Source organism: Entelurus aequoreus, linkage group LG16 (assembly GCF_033978785.1).
Source record: "Entelurus aequoreus isolate RoL-2023_Sb linkage group LG16, RoL_Eaeq_v1.1, whole genome shotgun sequence".
In the NCBI taxonomy this organism is placed as follows: Eukaryota; Metazoa; Chordata; class Actinopteri; order Syngnathiformes; family Syngnathidae; genus Entelurus; species Entelurus aequoreus.
The window spans coordinates 15,770,596-15,793,045 of record NC_084746.1 but is presented as its reverse complement, the minus strand read 5'-3'; the positions used below and the strand labels follow the sequence as shown (position 1 = coordinate 15,793,045).

Genomic DNA, 22,450 nt, shown 5'->3' with positions numbered 1-22,450 from the left:
CAACAAGTGGTCAAAAAACATACCGGTATAAAGCAATAAAAAAAAAAGTAATAAATACAATTAAACTTTTTTGCTTTTGCTTCTTTTTGTAATATTTTATGTCATAAACAAGACAAACTCCGCCTGCGAGTCTTCTTAGATGGTTGAGGGGACCATAGCAGGACACGTTGAGAGCTAAAAGTGTCCAAAAAGTCGTTAAATGTTGGTCTTCTTATTCTCTGGCTGACGAGGTGTGTGTGAGGAATACAGTGTATCCGCAAAGTATTTACAGCACTTTGCTTGTTCCACATTTTGTTATTTTACAGCCTTATTATAGAATGGAATACATTCAGTTTTGTCCTCAAAATTCTACAGACAATACCCCATAATGACAATAAAAAAAAATAAAAAATCTTCAAATGCAAGTTTATTACAAATAACAAAAGAAAACCACACGGATGTAAGTATTTACAGCAGTTGCTCAATACTTAGTTGATGCACCTTTGGCAGCAATTCCAGCCTCAAGTCTTTTTGAATACGATGCCACAAGCTTGGCACACCTATCTTTGGCCACTTTCACCCATTCCTCTTTGCAACACATCAGGTTGGATGGGAAGCGTTGGTTTGCATCCAGAATGTCTCTGTACATTGCTACTGTGGAAAGGGAATGTGATCAGCGCACTTGCAGGACAAAAGGTCACCGCCTCTGTCCAGGGTGCTGGAAACAGAGCGCCATCAGACGGGGGCGTGGCATGTGCTGACGGCGAGACACAGCTGGCAGATGATTAAGATTGCACAGGTGGTACGTGTTAATCTAATCATCTGTTGTCTTTAACAGCGAGCGGCCGGGTGCAGGAGGAACAGGAGGATTGGAGCGACTGAAAAGTCAACACAAAAGTATCTCTTGGAGAACTGTGAAAACATATTAAAAACCCTGTCATCTGCGCAACTGGCTTCCAGCGTGAATCTGTGAGACTGTAAGTAGACGAAGCTTACAGCTACATGTAATGTTTTTGCAAAAATTAAAACAACACCAACTTTTCGCATTGCCATTATGGGGTATTGTGTGTAGAATTTTGAGGACAAAAGTGAATGTATTCCATTTTGGAATAAGGCCGTAACATAACAAAATGTGGGAAAAGTGAACCGCTGTGAATACTTTCCGGCCGCACTGTATTAAAGGCCTACTGAAATGAATTTTTTTTTTATTCAAACGGGGATAGCAGATCCATTCTATGTGTCATACTTGATCATTTCGCGATATTGCCATATTTTTGCTGAAAGGATTTAGTAGAGAATATCGACGATAAAGTTTGCAACTTTTGGTCGCTGATAAAAAAAAGCCTTGCCTGTACCGGAAGTAGCGTGACGTCGCAGGTTGAAGGGCTCCTCACATTTCCCCATTGTTTACACCAGCAGCGAGAGCGATTCGGACCGAGAAAGCGACGATTACCCCATTAATTTGAGCCAGGATGAAAGATTCGTGGATGAGGAACGTGAGAGTGAAGGACTAGAGGGGAGTGCAGGACGCATCTTTTTTCGCTCTGACCGTAACTTAGGTACAAGAGCTCATTGGATTCCACACTCTCTCCTTTTTCTATTGTGGATCACGGATTTGTATTTTAAACCACCTCGGATACTATATTCTCTTGAAAATGAGAGTCGAGAACGCGAAATGGACATTCACAGTGACTTTTATCTCCACGACAATACATCGGTGAACCACTTTAGCTACGGAGCTAACGTGATAGCATCGGGCTTAACTGCAGATAGAAACAAAAGAAATAAACCCCTGACTGGAAGGATAGACAGAAAATCAACAATACTATTAAACCATGAACCTGTAACCACACGGTTAATGCTTTCCAGCCTGGCGAAGCTTAACAATGCTGTTGCTAACGACGCCATTGAAGCTAACTTAGCAACGGGACCTCACAGAGCTATGCTAAAAACATTAGCTATCCACCTACGCCAGCCAGCCCTCATCTGCTCATCAACACCCGTGCTCACCTGGGTTCTAGCGATCGACGGAGCGACGAAGGACTTCACCCGATCATCCATGCGGTCGGCGGCTAGCGTCGGATAGCGCGTCTGCTATCCAACTCAAAGTCCTCCTGGTTGTGTTGCGTGGTTTGTCCCACCTACAACTTTCTTCTTTGCAGTCTTCATTGTTCATTAAACAAATTGCAAAAGATTCACCAACACAGATGTCCAGAATACTGTGGAATTTTGCGATGAAAACCAAGCTTTTTGTATTGGATACAATGTGTCCGAATACTTCCGTTTCAACCATTGACGTCACGCGCAAACGTCATCATACATACACGTTTTCAACCGGAAGTTTAGCGGAAAATTTAAAATTGCACTTTACAAGTTAACCCGGCCGTATTGGCATGTGTTGCAATGTTAAGATTTCATCATTGATATATAAACCATCAGACTGCGTGGTCGGTAGTAGTGGCTTTCAGTAGGCCTTTAAGGGGCACAGATGATTAAAAATGAAAAAGTATTGATATCCTGTCAGTATCAGCAATACTCCCGCTGTATTTACTTGGTACCGGATCAATGCCGCATTGAGCATGTGTCCACTGGAATGAATATGTCAGGATTATATATTTAAAGTATGATATATGCCACAAATGTCAACTACTGGTCACATGACCACAAGTTTCTATGCAGGATTTGTGTCACTTGTAAAAACATTACACTTGTAAAAACATATTACTGACTGACAAGTCTCAAGGTTCAGTCGTAAAGTTTATTTCACTGTCACTTACAGTAATATGCAGACATTTGATGTCAATAAGTAAAAAAAAAACAGTAAATGATTACCTAACCAACCACCTTTGAAGTGGTTGCAATTAGGGCTGGGCGATATATGGAATATACTCGATATATGGCGGGTTTGTCTCTGTGCGATATAGAAAATGACTATACTGTGATATTTGAGTATACGTTCTCACGCAGTTGCTTTTAGCTGCGGGCATTACACTACATGCTCTTCTCACTCTTTCTTGTCTCTCCTTCTCACAGAGACATAAAACAAGCGCACCTTCTTACATACGTCACATACTGTCGCGCGTGCAACGTCATAAGATCCCGCGGAGCAGAGAGGTAGCAGCATGGGTAACATTAGCAATGGTAGCGGTAATACGAGAGAAAGAAGGTGCCAATCTGGTAACAAAATGAAGGAAGAAGAATTAATTCCCAAGAAAAACAGCAGGGGGTCCATCGTCTGGCGGTGGTTTGGCTTTAAGCGGGAAGATGTTGAACAGTAATATGTCAAGTATGCGGCAAAAGCGTTGCTACAAAAAGTAGCATTACTGCTAATTTGTAGCATCATTTGAAAAGTCACCCGCTAGAGAATGAAGAGTGCTTGAAACTCCGCATGTCAACATCTACGGACCGTGCTACACCCCAAAAAAATGCCCAAGCAACAATTTCCACATCAACACCGTATGAAAAAAATAGTCAACAACAGAAGGAGATAACGTCCGCAGGAACCTACCACATATACTAGTTGATTTCCTATTATGCAGCTCATTTTTATTTGACAGTTCTTGAAATATCTTGTGTGACATCATGCACAAAAGTGCACTTTATTTGTTTGAAACTATTGTTGTGGCGTTCTGTACAAAAAGTGCACTTTAATTCAGTGTTGTTTTGATATGTCGTCTTAGTGACATCATGCACAAAAGTGCACTTTATTTGTTTTAAACTATTGTTGTGGCGTTCTGTACAAAAAGTGCACTTTAATTCAGTGTTGTTTTGATATGTCGTCTTAGTGACATCATGCACAAAAGTGCACTAATAGCTTGTTTTAAAATGTCTCTGACAATCTTGCACTTTCTGTTTTGGAAATGACATGAATGTTTGTGCCACTGCTTAATAACTGTTTAATAAATACACTTTTGGTCAATTGACTTAGTTGTGATTTCCCTCTCTGCATGAAAGTTTAAAATGGGCATATATTAATGCAGTATGAACAAGAATGTTTTAATGTAGACACATAGAATCATCTTACTGCTGTGATTATATGCATCAAGTGTTCATTTTAAGGCAAAATGTTGAGATACATATCGTGACATGGTCTAAAAAATATCGAGATATTAATAAAAGGCCATATCGCCCAGCCCTAGTTGCAATAGACAAGTATTCAGTGCAAGTAATACAAAAAAAAGTTACTGTACATTGTCATAAAAAAATCACATTTAATACTTTTGTAAAAATAAAACTACCCATATTGTTTTTTAAATGAATGTTGACTTCATAAAAATTGTACAGACTTTGTTGAACCTGTTGAAACAAGTTGTGTCATACACGTCACAGGCGAAGACTACGGGAAAATAAATATTTGAACACAACAACAACAACAACAACAACAACAACAAGTATGACGCTATTTGTTTAGTCTGAGAGTTTCCTGGTCATAAGCTTGTATTCTGTTTTTTATGTGGCTCAGTTTAGCTTTCAAGTAGTCACAACGTTGTTTCTTCTCCAGGAAAGCAGGGTCCTGCAACAGAAACACACAAACATCATTCCTTGCTGCCGTCTTGCTTGCACAGTTGGCGTTAACACATTTTTTGTGTCTTTTTACGCATTGCTATACAAACCCAGTTTCCATATGAGTTGGGAAATTGTGTTAGATGTAAATATAAACGGAATACAATGATTTGCAAATCCTTTTCAACCCATATTCAATTGAATGCACTACAAAGACAAGATATTTGATGTTCAAACTCATAAACTTTATTTTTTTTTGCAAATAATAATTAACTTTAGAATTTCATGACTGCAACACGTGCCAAAGTAGTTGGGAAAGGGCATGTTCACCACTGTGTTACATGGCCTTTCCTTTTAACAACACTCAGTAAACGTTCGGGAACTGAGGAGACACATTTTTGAAGCTTCTCAGGTGGAATTCTTTCCCATTCTTGCTTGATGTACAGCTTAAGTTGTTCAACAGTCCGGAGGTCTCCGTTGTGGTATTTTAGGCTTCATAATGCGCCACACATTTTCAATGGGAGACAGGTCTGGACTACAGGCAGGCCAGTCTAGTACCCACACTTTGGCATTGTCTTGCTGAAATAAGCAGGGGCGTCCATGGTAACGTTGCTTGGATGGCAACATATGTTGCTCCAAAACCTGTATGTACCTTTCAGCATTAATGGTGCCTTCACAGATGTGTAAGTTACCCATGTCTTGGGTACTAATACACCCCCATACCATCACAGATGCTGGCTTTTCCACTTTGCGCCTATAACAATCCGGATGGTTCTTTTCCTCTTTGGTCCGGAGGACACGACGTCCACAGTTTCCAAAAACAATTTGAAATGTGGACTCGTCAGACCACAGAACACTTTTCCACTTTGTATCAGTCCATCTTAGATGAGCTCAGGCCCAGCGAAGCCGACGGCGTTTCTGGGTGTTGTTGATAAACGGTTTTCGCCTTGCGTAGGAGAGTTTTAACTTGCACTTACAGATGTAGCGACCAACTGTAGTTACTGACAGTGGGTTTCTGAAGTGTTCCTGAGCCCATGTGGTGATATCCTTTACACACTGATGTCACTTGTTGATGCAGTACAGCCTGAGGGATTGAAGGTCACGGGCTTAGCTGCTTACGTGCAGTGATTTCTCCAGATTCTCTGAACCCTTTGATGATATTACGGACCGTAGATGGTGAAATCCCTAAATTCCTTGCAATAGCTGGTTGAGAAAGGTTTTTCTTAAACTGTTCAACAATTTGCTCACACATTTGTTGACAAAGTGGTGACCCTCGCCCCATCCTTGTTTGTGAATGACTGAGCATTTCATGGAATCTACTTTTATACCCAATCATGGCACCCACCTGTTCCCAATTTGCCTGTTCACCTGTGGGATGTTCCAAATAAGTGTTTGATGAGCATTCCTCAACTTTATCAGTATTTATTGCCACCTTTCCCAACTTCTTTGTCACGTGTTGCTGGCATCAAATTCTAAAGTTAATGATTATTTGCAACAACAAAAAAAAGTTTATCAGTTTGAACATCAAATATGTTGTCTTTGTAGCATATTCAACTGAATATGGGTTGAAAAGGATTTGCAAATCATTGTATTCCGTTTATATTTACATCTAACACAATTTCCCAACTCATATGGAAACGGGGTTTGTATAATGCGGATTTGCAGCCCCCAGCTCATGTTTTAAAGGCCCACGGTACATTCTAAAAATACTATTAAAATAAACACAAACATAACAAGAGTGGAATAAAAAAGCTTACAGGTGAAATGTAATTTAGAAAAAGTTGCAATTTTTGACTAATAAAACAAAGCTGTTAAAACTGTCATTGCTCAAAACATAATATTCAATCAAAATCAATGTTTTTTTTTAATGAATTATTGACCTATCCATTACTTCACATCAAATATTCCACTTTGAAAAATATTTTTTGTGCCGGATTTTGCATATTTTGTGTGTTTGCCATAAAAAACAACAACATAGTTTTCTTTGACACAAAGGGCAGAAAACAAACAAATAAAAAAACAACAACTTGGAATTTAAGTTAAAGTTAAAGTTAAAGTACCAATGATTGTCACACACACACTAGGTGTGGTGAAATTTGACCCATCCCCTTGTTCACCCCCTGGGAGGTGAGGGAAGCAGAGAGCAGCAGCGGTGGCCACGCCCGGGAATCGTTTTTGGTGATTTAACCCCCAATTCCAACCCTTGATGCTGAGTGCCAAGCAGGGAGGTAACGGGTCCCATTTTTATAGTCTTTGGTATGACTCGGCCGGGGTTTGAACTCACGATCTACCGATCTCAGGGCGGACACTCTAACCTTGATGCAGACTCTAGAGCAGGGGTGACAAACTCATTTTAGATCGGGGGCCACATGGAGAAAAATCTACTCCCAAGTGGGCCGGACTGGTAAAATCACGGCACGATAACTTAAAAATTAAGACAACTTCAGATTGTTTTATTTGTTTAAAAATAAGACAGGAAAATTCTGAAAATGTACAAATCATAATGTTGTTGTTGTTTTTTTTACACTTACATGTTGTGGTTAATAGTATTCTATCTTTATTTGTCGTTATTTATACTTTCTGATTAAATGATGTGATAATGTTCATCAGTCAACTCATTGGTGTTAATCTTAAATCTATCAAGATAAAAAAATAATATCAAAATCAAATTACAGGATGTTATTTATGTAGTTTGATCATTTTCCTCGACTGGTGCACTAACATCATGTGTTTTTTTTGTTTTTTTTTTACATATATAGAATCATCTACAAAGATACAAATAATTGCTATTGCGACATCTAGTGGACACATTTAGAACAGCGGTTTCGTTCATTCAAAAATTTCAGCTCATTTTTATGCTTAGCAAACTCATCTGATGTATAAAAACTGTTCGCGGGCCTGATCCGGCCCTCGTTTGACACCCCTGCTCTACAGATTTAAGCGTTGAATAAAAAATGCATGTATGCCCTGGCACACCATCATCATCATTTCATGACCGAAGCAAACAACTTTTTACACTTTTATACTGAAATAAACACAACTACAACTTATTAAATACAAAAATAGGAAAAAACTCCCAGCAGCGGCAAAGTTTAGATCCATGAAGGGAAGAATAAAGTGAATGAATGTTTATAACTGAATAAATTTACGTACGTAATTACATTTTTTTTTAACTTTTGTATTATTTTTTAATGAATTAAGTAACATTTATGACAACCTTTTTTCAAAACACAATATAGAATGGGAAGACTACAGTTTGTCTCCCGGCTGGCCTGGGGACGCCTCGGGATCCCCCGGGAAGAGCTAGACGAAGATGGAGAGGGAAGTCTGGGCTTCCCTGCTTAGGCTGCTGCCCCCGCGACCCGACCTCGGATAAGCGGAAGAAGATGGATGGATGGATGGAATATAGAATGTGAGTTATAACAGGATAATGCATACATTTATAATTGTATTTGTTTTCAAAACGGTTACAAAAAAGTGGGACCCCAAAAATTTACTGTGGGACTCCATTTTTATGACTTGATGGGGTCCCTGGGACCCCATTTTGAAAATTCCTAGCGCCAACACTGTCCATTTGTTACGTAATGCAAACCAGAATTTTGCAGCGCCTAAGTGGACACATATATGAATATTCACACAACATTTGTACTTGCAGCTAAAATATACGAATGAACTGTTTCTCAGTGATTGGGCCATTTTTATTTCAAAACCCCACTAAATAATTTGGTGTATTTAAAAAAAAAAAAAAAAGCACAAAAAGTCAATATAAATATGCGTGAATGTGAGTTTAAATGAATAATAATATAACTACAGATGTCCGATATTATCGGCCGATAAATGCTTTAAAATGTAATATCGGAAATTATCGGTATCGTTTTTTTAATTATTGATATCGTTTTTTTTTTAATTTATTAAATCAACATAAAAAACACAAAATACACTTACAATTAGTGCACCAACCCAAAAAACCTCCCTCCTCCATTTACATTCACACAAAAGGGTTGTTTCTTTCTGTTATTAATATTCTGGTTCCTACATTATATATCAATATATATCAATACAGTCTGCAAAGGATACAGTCCGTAAGCACACATGATTGTGCGTGCTGCTGGTCCACTAATAGTACTAACCTTTAAAAGTTAATTTTACTCATTTTCATTAATTACTAGTTTCTATGTAACTGTTTTTATATTGTTTTACTTTCTTTTTTTTTCAAGAAAATGTTCTTAATTTATTTATCTTATTCTATTCATTTTTTTTTAAAAAGGACCTTATCTTCACCATACCTGGTTGTCCAAATTAGGCATAATAATGTGTTAATTCCACGACTGTATATATAGGTATTGGTTGATATCGGTATCGGTAATTAAGAGTTGGACAATATCAGAATATCGGATATCGGCAAAAAGCCATTATCGGACATCCCTAAATATCCTGTCATTATTCACAATGATTATAAATCCTTTGACTACCCTTTGCCAGCGTTTATTATCCAATCCAATCCGTTCCATCAGTAACGCTCGCATTACTAGATTGAAAATCCAGTCCGTGTTTTCTCTGTCGCCTTAGCAACGGCGAGCCAGACGGCAGCACGCGGTGCAGTGTTTACGGAAGTCAACCCGGAAGTAGACACGCTTCAATTCTGGCGGTCTCCGTACCGGCACATTTGTGGCAATTTCAAGGATTCTGTGCAGTTAATGTCAACATTTTCTTCATCGCGGAGAAGATTATGAACGAAGATGTCTCCTGCAGTTTTGGGGACATTTGCCTCAATGTCTGCTCTGATGAGGTGATGGCGACCAGCTGTGGAACTTTGATTGAGGTGAGTTCCTAAAATTTTTTTTTCGCCCGTTTCTGCTAATTTGTCAACGATTTATTTTGTATCGTCTATTTCGGTGAATAATATACATCAGTATTATACATCTTTATTTTTTATCTGTCTATTTCGGTGAAAAATATACATCAGTAATATATATCTTTATTTTGTATCGTCTATTTTGGTGAATAATATACATCAGTAATATAGATATTTATTTTGTATCGTCTATTTCAGTGAATAATATAAATCAGCAATATATATCTTTTTTGTATCATCTATTTTGGTGAATAATATACATCGGTAATATATATCTTTATTTTGTATCGTCTATTTTGGTAAATAATATACATCAGTAATATGTATCATTTAGGGCTGCAACAACTAATCGATTAAATTGATTAAAATCGATTATAAAAATAGTTGGCGATTAATTTAGTCATCGATTCGTTGGATCTATGCCATGCGCAGAGGCAATTTATTTAATTTTTTAATTTAATTTAATAAAGCTTTATTTATAAACTGCAACATGTACAAACAGCTGAGAAACAATAATCAAAATAAGTATGGTACCAGTATGCTGTTTTTTTTCAATAAAATACTGGAAAGGATAGAAATGTAGTTTGTCTCTCTTATCCGATTATGAATTGATTAATCGAAGTAATAATCGACAGATTAATCGATTAGCAAATTAATCGTTAGTTGCAGCCCTAGTATCATTATTTTGTATCGTCTCTTTCGGTGAATAATATACATCAGTAATATATATCTTTATTTTGTATCCGTCTATTTTGGTGAACAATATACATCAGTAATATAGATCTTTATTTTGTATCGTCTATTTCAGTGAATAATATAAATCAGCAATATATATATATTTATTTTGTATCTGTCTATTTCGGTGAATAATATACATCAGTATTATATATCTTTATTTTTTATCCGTCTATTTCGGTGAATAATATACATCAGTAATATATATCCTTATTTTGTATCGTCTATTTAGGTGAATAATATACATCAGTAATATATATCTTTATTTTGTATAATCTATTTATGTGAATAATATACATCAGTAATATATATCTTTATTTTGTATCATCTATTTCTGTGAAAAATATACATCAGTATTATATATCTTTATTGTGTGTCGTCTATTTCGGTGAATAATATTCATCAGCAATATGTATCTTTATTTTGTATCGTCTATTTTGGTGAATAATATACATCAGTAATATAGATCTTTATTTTGTATAGTCTATTTCGGTGAATAATATACATCAGTATTATATATCTTTGTTTTATTTGTCCATTTCGGTGAATAATATACATCATTAATATATATCTTTATTTTGTATCTGTCTATTTTGGTGAATAATATACATCAGTAATACGTATCTTTATTTTGTATCGTCTATTTCAGTGAATAATATAAATCAGCAATATATATCTTTTTTGTATCGTCTATTTTGGTGAATAATATACATCGGTAATATATATCTTTATTTTGTATCGTCTATTTTGGTGAATAATATACATCAGTAATATGTATCATTTAGGGCTGCAACAACTAATCGATTAAATTGATTAAAATCGATTATAAAAATAGTTGGCGATTAATTTAGTCATCGATTCGTTGGATCCATGCCATGCGCATGCGCAGAGGCAATTTATTTAATTTTTTAATTTAATTTAATAAAGCTTTATTTATAAACTGCAACATGTACAAACAGCTGAGAAACAATAATCAAAATAAGTATGGTGCCAGTATGCTGTTTTTTTTCAATAAAATACTGGAAAGGATAGAAATGTTGTTTGTCTCTCTTATCCGATTATGAATCGATTAATCGAAGTAATAATCGACAGATTAATCGATTATCAAATTAATCGTTAGTTGCAGCCCTAGTATCATTATTTTGTATCGTCTCTTTCGGTGATTAATATACATCAGTAATATATATCTTTATTTTGTATCCGTCTATTTTGGTGAACAATATACATCAGTAATATAGATCTTTATTTTGTATCGTCTATTTCAGTGAATAATATAAATCAGCAATATATATATATTTATTTTGTATCTGTCTATTTCGGTGAATAATATACATCAGTATTATATATCTTTATTTTTTATCCGTCTATTTCGGTGAATAATATACATCAGTAATATATATCCTTATTTTGTATCGTCTATTTAGGTGAATAATATACATCAGTAATATATATCTTTATTTTGTATAATCTATTTATGTGAATAATATACATCAGTAATATATATCTTTATTTTGTATCATCTATTTCTGTGAAAAATATACATCAGTATTATATATCTTTATTTTGTGTCGTCTATTTCGGTGAATAATATTCATCAGCAATATATATCTTTATTTTGTATCGTCTATTTTGGTGAATAATATACATCAGTAATATAGATCTTTATTTTGTATAGTCTATTTCGGTGAATGATATACATCAGTATTATATATCTTAGTTTTATTTGTCTATTTCGGTGAATAATATACATCATTAATATATATCTTTATTATGTATCTGTCTATTTTGGTGAATAATATACATCAGTAATCCATCCATCCATTTTCTACCGCTTATTCCCTTCGGGGTCGCGGGGGGCGCTGGAGCCTATCTCAGCTACAATCGGGCGGAAGGCGGGGTACACTCTGGACAAGTCGCCACCTCATCGCAGTACATCAGTAATATGTATCATTATTTTGTATCGTCTCTTTCGGTGAATAATATGCATCAGTAATATAGATCTTTATTTTGTATCGTCTATTTCAGTGAAATATATAAATCAGCAATATATATATTTATTTTGTATCTGTCTATTTTGGTGAATAATAAACATCAGTATTATATATCTTTATTTTTTATCTGTCTATTTCGGTGAATAATATACATCAGTAATATATATCATAAGCGTCGTCATTAATCGCCGTTCACACTGAAGTGGCATCATAATATATATATATATATATATATATATATATATATATATATATATATATATATATATATATATATATATATATATATATATATATATATATATATATATATATATATATATATATATATATTCTGCCTAAAAAGTGAAGTGAAGTGAATTACATTTATATAGCGCTTTTTCTCAAGTGACTCAAAGCGCTTTACATTGAGAAACCCAATATCTAAGTTACATTTAAACCAGTGTGGGTGGCACTGAGAGCAGGTGGGTAAAGTGTCTTGCCCAAGGACACAACGGCAGTGACTAGGATGGCGGAAGCGGGGATCGAACCTGCAACCCTCAAGTTGCTGGCACGGCTGCTCTACCAACCGAGCTATACCGCCCTTCCTTTTGCACAATTATTATATTACATTTTGTATGTTTATTAACGTGCATTGTCCCATGTAACAAAGATGTAACAAATATAGCAAATGGCGACTTCCTATTGGGAGTTGTACGAACCCTGTTTCCATATGAGTTGGGAAATTGTGTTAGATGTGAATATAAACGGAATACAATGATTTGCAAAAACCCATATTCAATTGAATGCACTACAAAGACAAGATATTTGATGTTCAAACTCATAAACTTTATTTATTTTTTTTGCAAATAATAATTAACTTAAAATTTCATGGCTGCAACACATGCCAAAGTAGTTGGGAAAGGGCATGTTCACCACTGTGTTACATGGCCTTTCCTTTTAACAACACTCCGTAAACGTTTGGGAACTGAGGAGACACATTTTTGAAGCTTCTCAGGTGGAATTCTTTCCCATTCTTGCTTGATGTACAGCTTAAGTTGTTCAACAGTCCGGGGGTCTCCGTTGTGGTATTTTAGGCTTCATAATGTGCCACACATTTTCAATGGGAGACAGGTCTGGACTACAGGCAGGCCAGTCTAGTACCCGCACTCTTTTACTATGAAGCCACGTTGATGTAACACGTAGCTTGGCATTATCTTACTGAAATAAGCAGGGGCGTCCATGGTAACGTTGCTTAGATGGCAACATATCAATCAATCAATCAATCAATCAATGTTTATTTATATAGCCCTAAATCACTAGTGTCTCAAAGGGCTGTACAAGCCACAACGACATCCTCGGTGTCGAGTGGGTCTGATATAATATTGTGAAAGTCCAACACATCAGCGAAAGTCCAGTCCATGGTGGGGCCAGCGGGAACCATCCCGAGTGGAGACGGGTCAGCAGCGTAGAGATGTCCCCATCTGATGGACAGGCTAGCGGTCCACCCCGGAGCAGAGTAGAAAAGAAAAGAAAAGAAACGGCAGATCAACTGGTCTAAAAAGGGAGTCTATTTAAAGGCTAGAGTATACAAATGAGTTTTAAGATGAGACTTAAATGCTTCTACTGAGGTAGCATCTCTAACTTTTACCGGGAGGGCATTCCATAGTATTGGAGCCCGAATAGAAAACGCTCTATAGCCCGCAGACTTTTTTTGGGCTCTGGGAATCACTAATAAGCCGGAGTTCTTTGAACGCAGATTTCTTGCCGGGACATATGGTACAATACAATCGTCAAGATAGGCAGGAGCTTGACCGTGTAGTATTTTATACGTAAGTAGTAAAACCTTAAAGTCGCATCTTAGGTGCAAAGGAAGCCAGTGCAAGTGAGCCAGTATAGGCGTAATATGATCAAACTTTCTTGTTTTTGTCAAAAGTCTAGCAGCCGCATTTTGTACCATCTGTAATCTTTTAATGCTAGACATAGGGAGGCCCGAAAATAATACGTTACAGTAATCGAGACGAGATGTAACGAACGCATGGATAATGATCTCAGCATCGCTTGTGGACAAAATGGAACGAATTTTAGCGATATTACGGAGATGAAAGAAGGCCGTTTTAGTAACACTCTTAATGTGTGACTCAAACGAGAGAGTTGGGTCGAAGATAATACCCAGATTCTTTACCGAGTCGCCTTGTTTAATTGTTTGGTTGTCAAATGTTAAGGTGGTATTATTAAATAGATGTCGGTGTTGAGCAGGACCGATAATCAGCATTTCCGTTTTCTTAGCGTTGAGTTGCAAAAAGTTAGCGGACATCCATTGTTTAATTTCATTAAGACACGCCTCCAGCTGACTACAATCCGGCGTGTTGGTCAGCTTTAGGGGCATGTAGAGTTGGGTGTCATCAGCATAACAGTGAAAGCTAACACCGTATTTGCGTATAATGTCACCTAGCGGCAGCATGTAAATACTAAAGAGTGCAGGGCCAAGAACTGAACCCTGGGGAACTCCGCACGTTACCTTAACATAGTCCGAGGTCACATTGTTATGGGAGACACACTGCATCCTGTCAGTAAGATAAGAGTTAAACCAAGACAAGGCTAAGTCTGACATCCCAATACGCGTTTTGATACGCTCTAATAAAATATTATGATCAACAGTATCGAAAGCGGCGCTAAGATCAAGAAGCAGCAACATAGATGAAGCATCAGAATCCATCGTCAGCAATAGATCATTAGTCATTTTTGCGAGGGCTGTCTCCGTAGAGTGATTTGCCCTGAAACCGGATTGAAAAGGTTCATAGAGATTGTTAGTCACTAAGTGTTCATTTAGCTGCTGTGCGACAATTTTTTCGAGAATTTTCGAGATAAACGGTAGGTGGGACACCGGCCGGTAGTTCACCATGAGGTCAGGATCGAGGTTAGGTCTTTTGAGTAGAGGATGAATAACCGCTTTTTTGAATGCTAGAGGAACAGTACCAGAGGAAAGTGATAGGTTTATAATATTTAACACTGATGGACCTAATAGAACAAAAAGCTCCTTGATAAGTTTCCCAGGAATTGGGTCAAGTAAACATGTTGTTTGTTTTGTCCCATTTACACATTTTAACAATTCCTCCAATGTTATTTCATCAAAGAGAGAGAAACTATTTTGGAGGGCAATGTCCGTCGTATATACAGTCATATTTGTGTTAATAGAACCCAGTTGTGGCTGGGATGCATTGTCTTTAATCTCTTTTCTGATGAGTTCAATTTTCTTATTAAAGAAATTCATAAAGTCATCTGCTGAGTGGGTGGAGCTACTGGGAGGAGTCCCTTGTTGGGTTAGCGATGCTACTGTACTAAACAAAAATTTAGGATCATTTTTGTTGAGGTGGATGAGATTTGAGTAATATTTAGCTTTAGCTGAGGTAAGCATGCGTTTATAAGTTATTAAACTATCACTCCATGCTTGATGGAAAACCTCAAGTTTAGTCGCACGCCATTTGCGTTCCAGCTTTCTACATGATAATTTCTGGGCTTTAGTTTCTTCTGTAAACCATGGGGTACGCCTTTTAGGGGCCCTTTTTAGCTTTAGCGGTGCTACAATATCAATGGTGTCGCGCAGGGCGTCGTTAAAGTTGTTAGTGAGGTTATCAATAGAGACCACATAATTTGGGAAAGGTGCCATTACTGAAGGCAGTAGGTCAGTAAGAGTCGTCGTTGTGGCAGTATTAATGTTGCGGCTGCTATAGTAGTTATTATTATTATTATTAGTTTGTTGACAATGAGTCCGAACTTCGAATTTTATAAGGTAATGATCGGACATTACTTTAGTGTACGGGAGTATCGTAACTTTAGAGGTGGTGACACCCCTGACAAGCACTAGATCTATCGTATTACCGTTGCGATGCGTGGGTTCATTTATTATTTGTGTAAGACCACAGCTATCAATTATAGTCTGGAGCGCCACGCATGGAGGGTCCGATGGGGTATTCATATGGATGTTAAAGTCTCCCATTATGATTATATTGTCGGCGTGCGTCACTAGATCAGCAACGAACTCTGAAAATTCATTGATAAAGTCCGAATAGGGCCCAGGGGGGCGGTAGATGACAGCCAGGTGGAGAGGCAGCGGTGTGACAAACCTCATAGTGAGCACCTCAAACGAGTTATATTTATTATTTAGGTCCGAGGTAAGGCTAAAGTTTTTGTTGTATATTAGTGCAACACCCCCACCCCTTTTAATGGGGCGGGCAATATGCGTTCCCGCATAGCCAGGAGGAGACGCCTCACCCAGCGCAAAAAATTCGTCTGGTTTGAGCCAGGTCTCGGCTAAACCAACGACATCAAGATTGTTGTCTCTGATGACTTCATTAACTAATAACGTTTTGGAAGACAATGACCTTATGTTTAAAAAGCCCATATTATAGGTAGTGGGCTGTTTTGAGGAGTTTTTGTTGAAAGTATCCGTAGTAGCAATATTAATAATGTTACGTTTATTATGCATAGTGCACTTTAAATAATTTCGACCATATCTAGGAATTGATATGACAGGAATTTTTAGATTGTTTGCCACCTCAGTAAAATGCATGTCCACCTCTGACGCAGAAAAAACATTATGTGAGTTGTATATTATTCTAGAAGAATTGCTATGTGTGCAGGGATTATCCAGCCTGGCGCTGGCTAATTCTAGCTTAACAGACTCCTTATTAGCGCTTCTTTGTGGATTAGCATTTAGCTTTTTCGTTAGCCCCGCTAACAACAAAGCATTTAGCTTTGTTGTTAGCCCCGCCCGACACCCCCGCTTCTGCTTCCGAGCGCACCGCTTACGTCTCTTTCGCTGACCGTCTCCGCTGGTAGTCGACGCCGCTGCTTCAAAGGCCACTGCTGGATGTAGCTCGCGAAGAATTCCCAAGCTAGCGAGCAGGTCCATCGTACACGCATCTATCAGCCCAAAATGGCCCGATCTCTCCACATCCATATGTTGCTCCAAAACCTGTATGTACCTTTCAGCATTAATGGCGCCTTCACAGATGTGTAAGTTACCCATGTCTTGGGCACTAATACACCCCCATACCATCACAGATGCTGGCTTTTCCACTTTGCGCCTATAACAATCCGGATGGTTCTTTTCCTCTTTGGTCCGGAGGACACGACGTCCACAATTTCCCCCAAAAATTTTAAATGTGGACTCGTCAGACCACAGAACACTTTTCCACTTTGTATCAGTCCATCTTAGATGAGCTCAGGCCCAGCGAAGTCGACAGCGTTTCTGGGTGTTGTTGATAAACGGTTTTCGCCTTGCATAGGAGAGTTTTAACTTGCACTTACAGATGTAGCGATCAACTGTAGTTACTGACAGTGGGTTTCTGAAGTGTTCCTGAGCCCATGTGGTGATATCCTTTACACACTGATGTCGCTTGTTGATGCAGTACAGCCTGAGGGATGGAAGGTCACAGGCTTAGCTGCTTACGTGCAGTGATTTCTCCAGATTCTCTGAACCCTTTGATGATATTACGGAGCGTAGATGGTGAAATCCCTAAATTCCTTGCAATAGCTGATTGAGAAAGGTTTTTCTTAAACTGTTCAACAATTTGCTCACGCATTTTGTTGACAAAGTGGTGACCCTCGCCCCATCCTTGTTTGTGAATGACTGAGCATTTCATGGAATCGACTTTTATACCCAATCATGGCACCCACCTGTTCCCAATTTGCCTGTTCACCTGTGGGATGTTCCAAATAAGTGTTTGATGAGCATTCCTCAACTTTATCAGTATTTATTGCCACCTTTCCCAACTTCTTTGTCACGTGTTGCTGGCATCAAATTCTAAAGTTAATGATTATTTTCAAAAAAAAAAAAGTTTATCAGTTTGAACATCAAATATGTTGTCTTTGTAGCATATTCAACTGAATATGGGTTGAAAATGATTTGCAAATCATTGTATTCCGTTTATATTTACATCTAACACAATTTCCCAACTCATATGGAAACAGGGTTTGTATAATGCATCTATGAACAAGCTTATAGGTGTGTCTGCTGGGACTGGCCAAAGTTAAGTAGGAGAAAAAGACCTCCTGTGGGCTAAGCACCCCTTGTTCTTCAAAAACTTAGCGACGCCCCTGGAGGTGATATGCCAACTTACGCTCTTCTTCTTGTCATACTGCGCCACGATCTTTTGGATCCTGGCTCGGTCCTGAAAAAGTCAAGTCAAAATAGTACATTAAAGAGATCAAAATTGTGGCGTTACAAAGGTAATGATGCTCTGTTGTAATTGCTCCTGTCAGATAGGGAATGTATGCTTATTGTGTCTTACCACCAGTGTGATTAAAATGTTAATATTTTGTATACTTTAGAACGGGAGGCCACTTTGATACATTTTGTACATTAAAGGTACTTAAAACCAAGTAATTGAAAGATTATATTCAACACTTTATGAGCAAAACATTGGTCTCTCAGCTATGTGTTGTACAAAACCCAAAACCAGTGAAGTTGGTACATTGTGTAAATGGTAAATTAAAAAAAGAATACAATGATTTGCAAATCCTTTTCAGCCTATATTCAATTGAATGGACTGCAAAGACAAGATATTTAACGTTTGAACTGGAAAATTGCAAATATTAGCTCATTTGGAATTGGATGCCTGCAACATGTTTCAAAAAAGCTGGCACAAGTAGCAAAAAAGACTGAGACAGTTGAGGAATGCTCATCAAACACTTATTTGGAACATCCCACAGGTGAACAGGTGAATTGGAAACAGGTGGGTGCCATGATTGGGTATAAAAGCAGCTTCAATTAAATGCTCAGTCATTCACAAACAAGGACGGGGCGATTGTCACCACTTGTGTGAACAAATGCGTGAGCAAATTCTCCAACAGTTTAAGAACAACATTTCTCAACCAGCTATTGCAAGCAATTTAGGGATTTCACCATCTACGGTCTGTAATATCATCAAAAGGTTCAGAGAATCTGGAGAAACCACTGCACGTAAGTGTAATAAACATTGAATGCCCGTGACCTTGGATTCCTCAGGCGGTACTGCATCAAAAACTGACATCAGTGTGGAAAGGATATCACCACATGGGCTCAGGAACACTTCAGAAAACCACTGTCAGTAACTACAGTTTGTCACTACATCTGTAAGTGCAAGTTAAAACTCTACTATGCAAAGCCAAAGCCATTCATCAACAACACCCAGAAACGCCGCCGGCTTTGTTGGGCCCGAGCTCATCTAAGATGGACTGATGCAAAGTGGAAAAGTGTTCTGTGGTCTGACGAGTCCACATTTCAAATTGTTTTTGGAAACTGTGTGTAACCTTTATGTTACTTTAATAAAGCACTGTACAAGTACTAAATAAAACATTTAATGAGATGTCTGGGCTGGATCAGAAGAAACTAAATTCAGCTCTAGGAATGGAGAGTAATAAAGACTGAACACAGGTTTCAAGTTTAAATGGTACCAAATTATATTAAAGAATAATAGGAAAATTAACAAACATTTACATGTAAATTCAAATAGACATTCACATATTCCACAAGTTGACAGAAACACTCAATATTCACAACAAACTGTGTACTTAATTCAATCCTTAGTTTTCTACCAACGATGGTATAGGCGCAACACAATATCGAAGTTCATTAAAACGGCCCCGCAAAGTCCACGTTGTGGTGGCAGTGTCCAGAGGGGTTTTAGTGAAGGGACGGGGGAAAGGTGATTGTTCAGGAGGACCGTAATGAACACGTTGCGTTTTGGTGGAAAAGAAGGAAAACTGCTAAGGAGCCTCCTACCCGCCCGGGGCTCGGTTGGGTGGATTCAGTTCAGTTGGTTGGTTCGGTTCCAGGCATTAAACTTCAGACTCTAGTTCGGGTTCCAAGCTCGCCATCCAACCTGGCCAATTCCGCAGATAAATCACACCCAAACACTCCCGCGGGACGACCCACGGCTCCGGTTTTCGGCTCCTGCAGCAACCTCACACAGCGTGTCCCTCTCGCTCTCACCGGTAGCAGCCCACTTCCGGGTTTTATGCTATTCTGACAGCCGCGTTAGGTCACGTGACCGCGTGACGTAATGACGCACGCAAGGACAGCTTAGACGACGAATAAATAAATAAATAGAAAGGATATTTAATGGGGTTTTGTCACCCGGGTTACATGTGGACGTCGTGTCCTCCGGACCAAAGAGGAAAAGAACCATCCGGATTGTTCTGGGCGCAAAGTTGAAAAGCCAGCATGTGTGATGGTATGGGGGTGTATAAGTGCCCAAGACATGGGTAACTTACACATCTGTGAAGGCCCCATTAATGCTGAAAGGTACATACAGGTTTTGGAGCAACATATGTTGCCATCCAAGCAACGTTATCATGGACGCCCCTGCTTATTTCAGCAAGACAATGCCAAGCCACATGTTACAACAGCGTGGCTTCATAGTAAAAGAGTGCGAGTACTAGACTGGCCTGCCTGTAGTCCAGACCTGTCTCCCATTGAAAATGTGTGGCGCATTATGAAGCCTAAAATACCATAACGGAGACCCCCGGACTGTTGAACAACTTAAGCTGTACATCAAGCAAGAATGGGAAAGAATTCCACCTGAAAAGCTTCAAAAATTGGTCTCCTCAGTTCCCAAATGTCTACTGAGTATTGTTAAAAGGAAAGGCCATGTAACACAGTGGTAAAAATGCCCCTGTGCCAACTTTTTTGCAATGTTTTGCTGCCATTAAATTCTGAGTTAATGATTATTTGCAAAAAAAAATTATATTTCTCAGTTGGAACATTAACTATCTTGTCTTTGCAGTCTATTCAATTGAATATAAGTTGAAAAGGATTTGCAAATCATTGTATTCTGTTTTTATTTACCATTTACACAACGTGCCAACTTCACTGGTTTTGGGTTTTGTAGATGGCAATGTGTGTTTGAAGTGTAAATTCATACATTTACAGTTTTAAAATGTGCTACACGAGCGTTAACAAGTACTGCCACAACAGAGAGAATTGAAGTAGGCACTGTACATTACTCACGGTTATTGCAATGCATTCTGGGACTTGTAGTAGTATTGGTGTGCACGCTGCATACTCACTGTCACTGAGCAGTTTTTAGGTCTAAAAACTATTGTGTTTGTTAGTCAGTTTGTCTGCTCACTGTTAGACAATATTATACAATAATACAATTCATTGCAATTACTACCATCATCGTGGTGTTTAGTCCCCAGGGCTGAGTGAAAACGGGTTTTAGGTAGCAGACAGAGGTGGGAATCTTTGGGCACCTCACGATTACGATTCAGGAACTACGATTCGATTATGCGATTTTTGATGCGTCTTTAATTTATGTAAATTGATGCAGTTTTATATTACTTTTTGCTTCACAAAATGTGCGTTTATCACCTGAAACGTTCAAAAACAGTGCATTTGTAATAAGAAACAGTTCAATTAATTCCCACATTTGTTAAATTACCGTATTTTCCGGACCATAGGACGCACCGGGTCTAGTCAGGTCTATTTTCATACAAAAGGCGCACCGGATTATAGGGCGCATTAAAGGGGTCGTATAATTATAATTTTATTCTAAATGTAAAACACTTCCTGGTGGTGTACATAACATGTAATGGTGGTTCTTTGGTCAAAATGTTGCATAGATGATGTTTTACAGATCATCTTCAAGCCGCTTTCTGACAGTCGCTTCAGGATGCGCCGTTTTGTGGGCGGTCTTATTTACTTGGCTCATCTTCTCCCCATCATCTTTGTCGTAGCGGTGTAGCGTGCAAGGACGGGAGTGGAAGAAGTGTCAAAAGATGGAGCTAACTGTTTTAATGACATTCACGCTTTACTTCAATAACGGAGCAGCATCTCCTCATCCGTGGCTCACTAGTGCAACAACAACAAGGCACATTGTAGTGAGTTAACATTATTCACCCAAGGAACTTTAGTTATTAGAGAGTTCCGGTCGGACGGTTTTTAAAACCGTCCGACCGGAACTCTCTAATAACTAAAGTTCCTTGGGTGAATAATGTTAACTCACTACACCGGTATGTTTTAGTGCTTTACTGGTGAGTTTACTGACAGATATAAGTAAGAACTTTACACCACTTTATATTAGAAATGTGGAGGATGAATGTCCCATAACAAGAAGATAGAGAAAAAGAAGAAGCTTATCGACTACGGCGTCGGCACGTACTACAAAGGCGGGCACGCGCACATTTTCAGGACTCATGCAGACCCCAAATACAGATCAGCAGGTACCAGAAGGTAAGAAAAGTTGCTTTTGTATAATATTGTGAAACAAAACGCCAGATAATATGTCTTACCTTATACACATACCATAATAATACTCCTATGTTGAAGCACAGTACAATCCGCCTTCAGATATATCTGTCGATTTTATGCTGGAGCTATTATTTTGTTTGTTTTATGCGCTTTTGTCAAAGAAAACGTTGA

The 22,450-nt window shown here is 38.1% G+C and overlaps 1 protein-coding gene and 1 long non-coding RNA gene across 2 annotated transcripts in view; one reads left to right on the top strand and one right to left on the bottom strand.

Moving 5' to 3' along the window:
* LOC133630637 (uncharacterized) overlaps positions 1–22,450 on the bottom strand; it is a 95,000-nt gene that overhangs the window by 54,443 nt on the left and 18,107 nt on the right. Inside the window, exons 5-6 of the mRNA XM_062022241.1 lie at positions 18,168–18,218; positions 4,383–4,492 (exon numbers count right to left, since the gene is read on the bottom strand). Of these exons, the coding sequence (XP_061878225.1) occupies positions 4,383–4,492; positions 18,168–18,218 (161 nt within the window). The remainder of the gene's footprint in view (positions 1–4,382; positions 4,493–18,167; positions 18,219–22,450) is intronic.
* The window catches only part of LOC133630638 (uncharacterized), a 91,504-nt gene continuing 78,114 nt past the window's right edge, over positions 9,061–22,450 (top strand). Inside the window, exon 1 of the long non-coding RNA XR_009821305.1 lies at positions 9,061–9,304. This is a non-coding gene — a long non-coding RNA (uncharacterized LOC133630638). The remainder of the gene's footprint in view (positions 9,305–22,450) is intronic.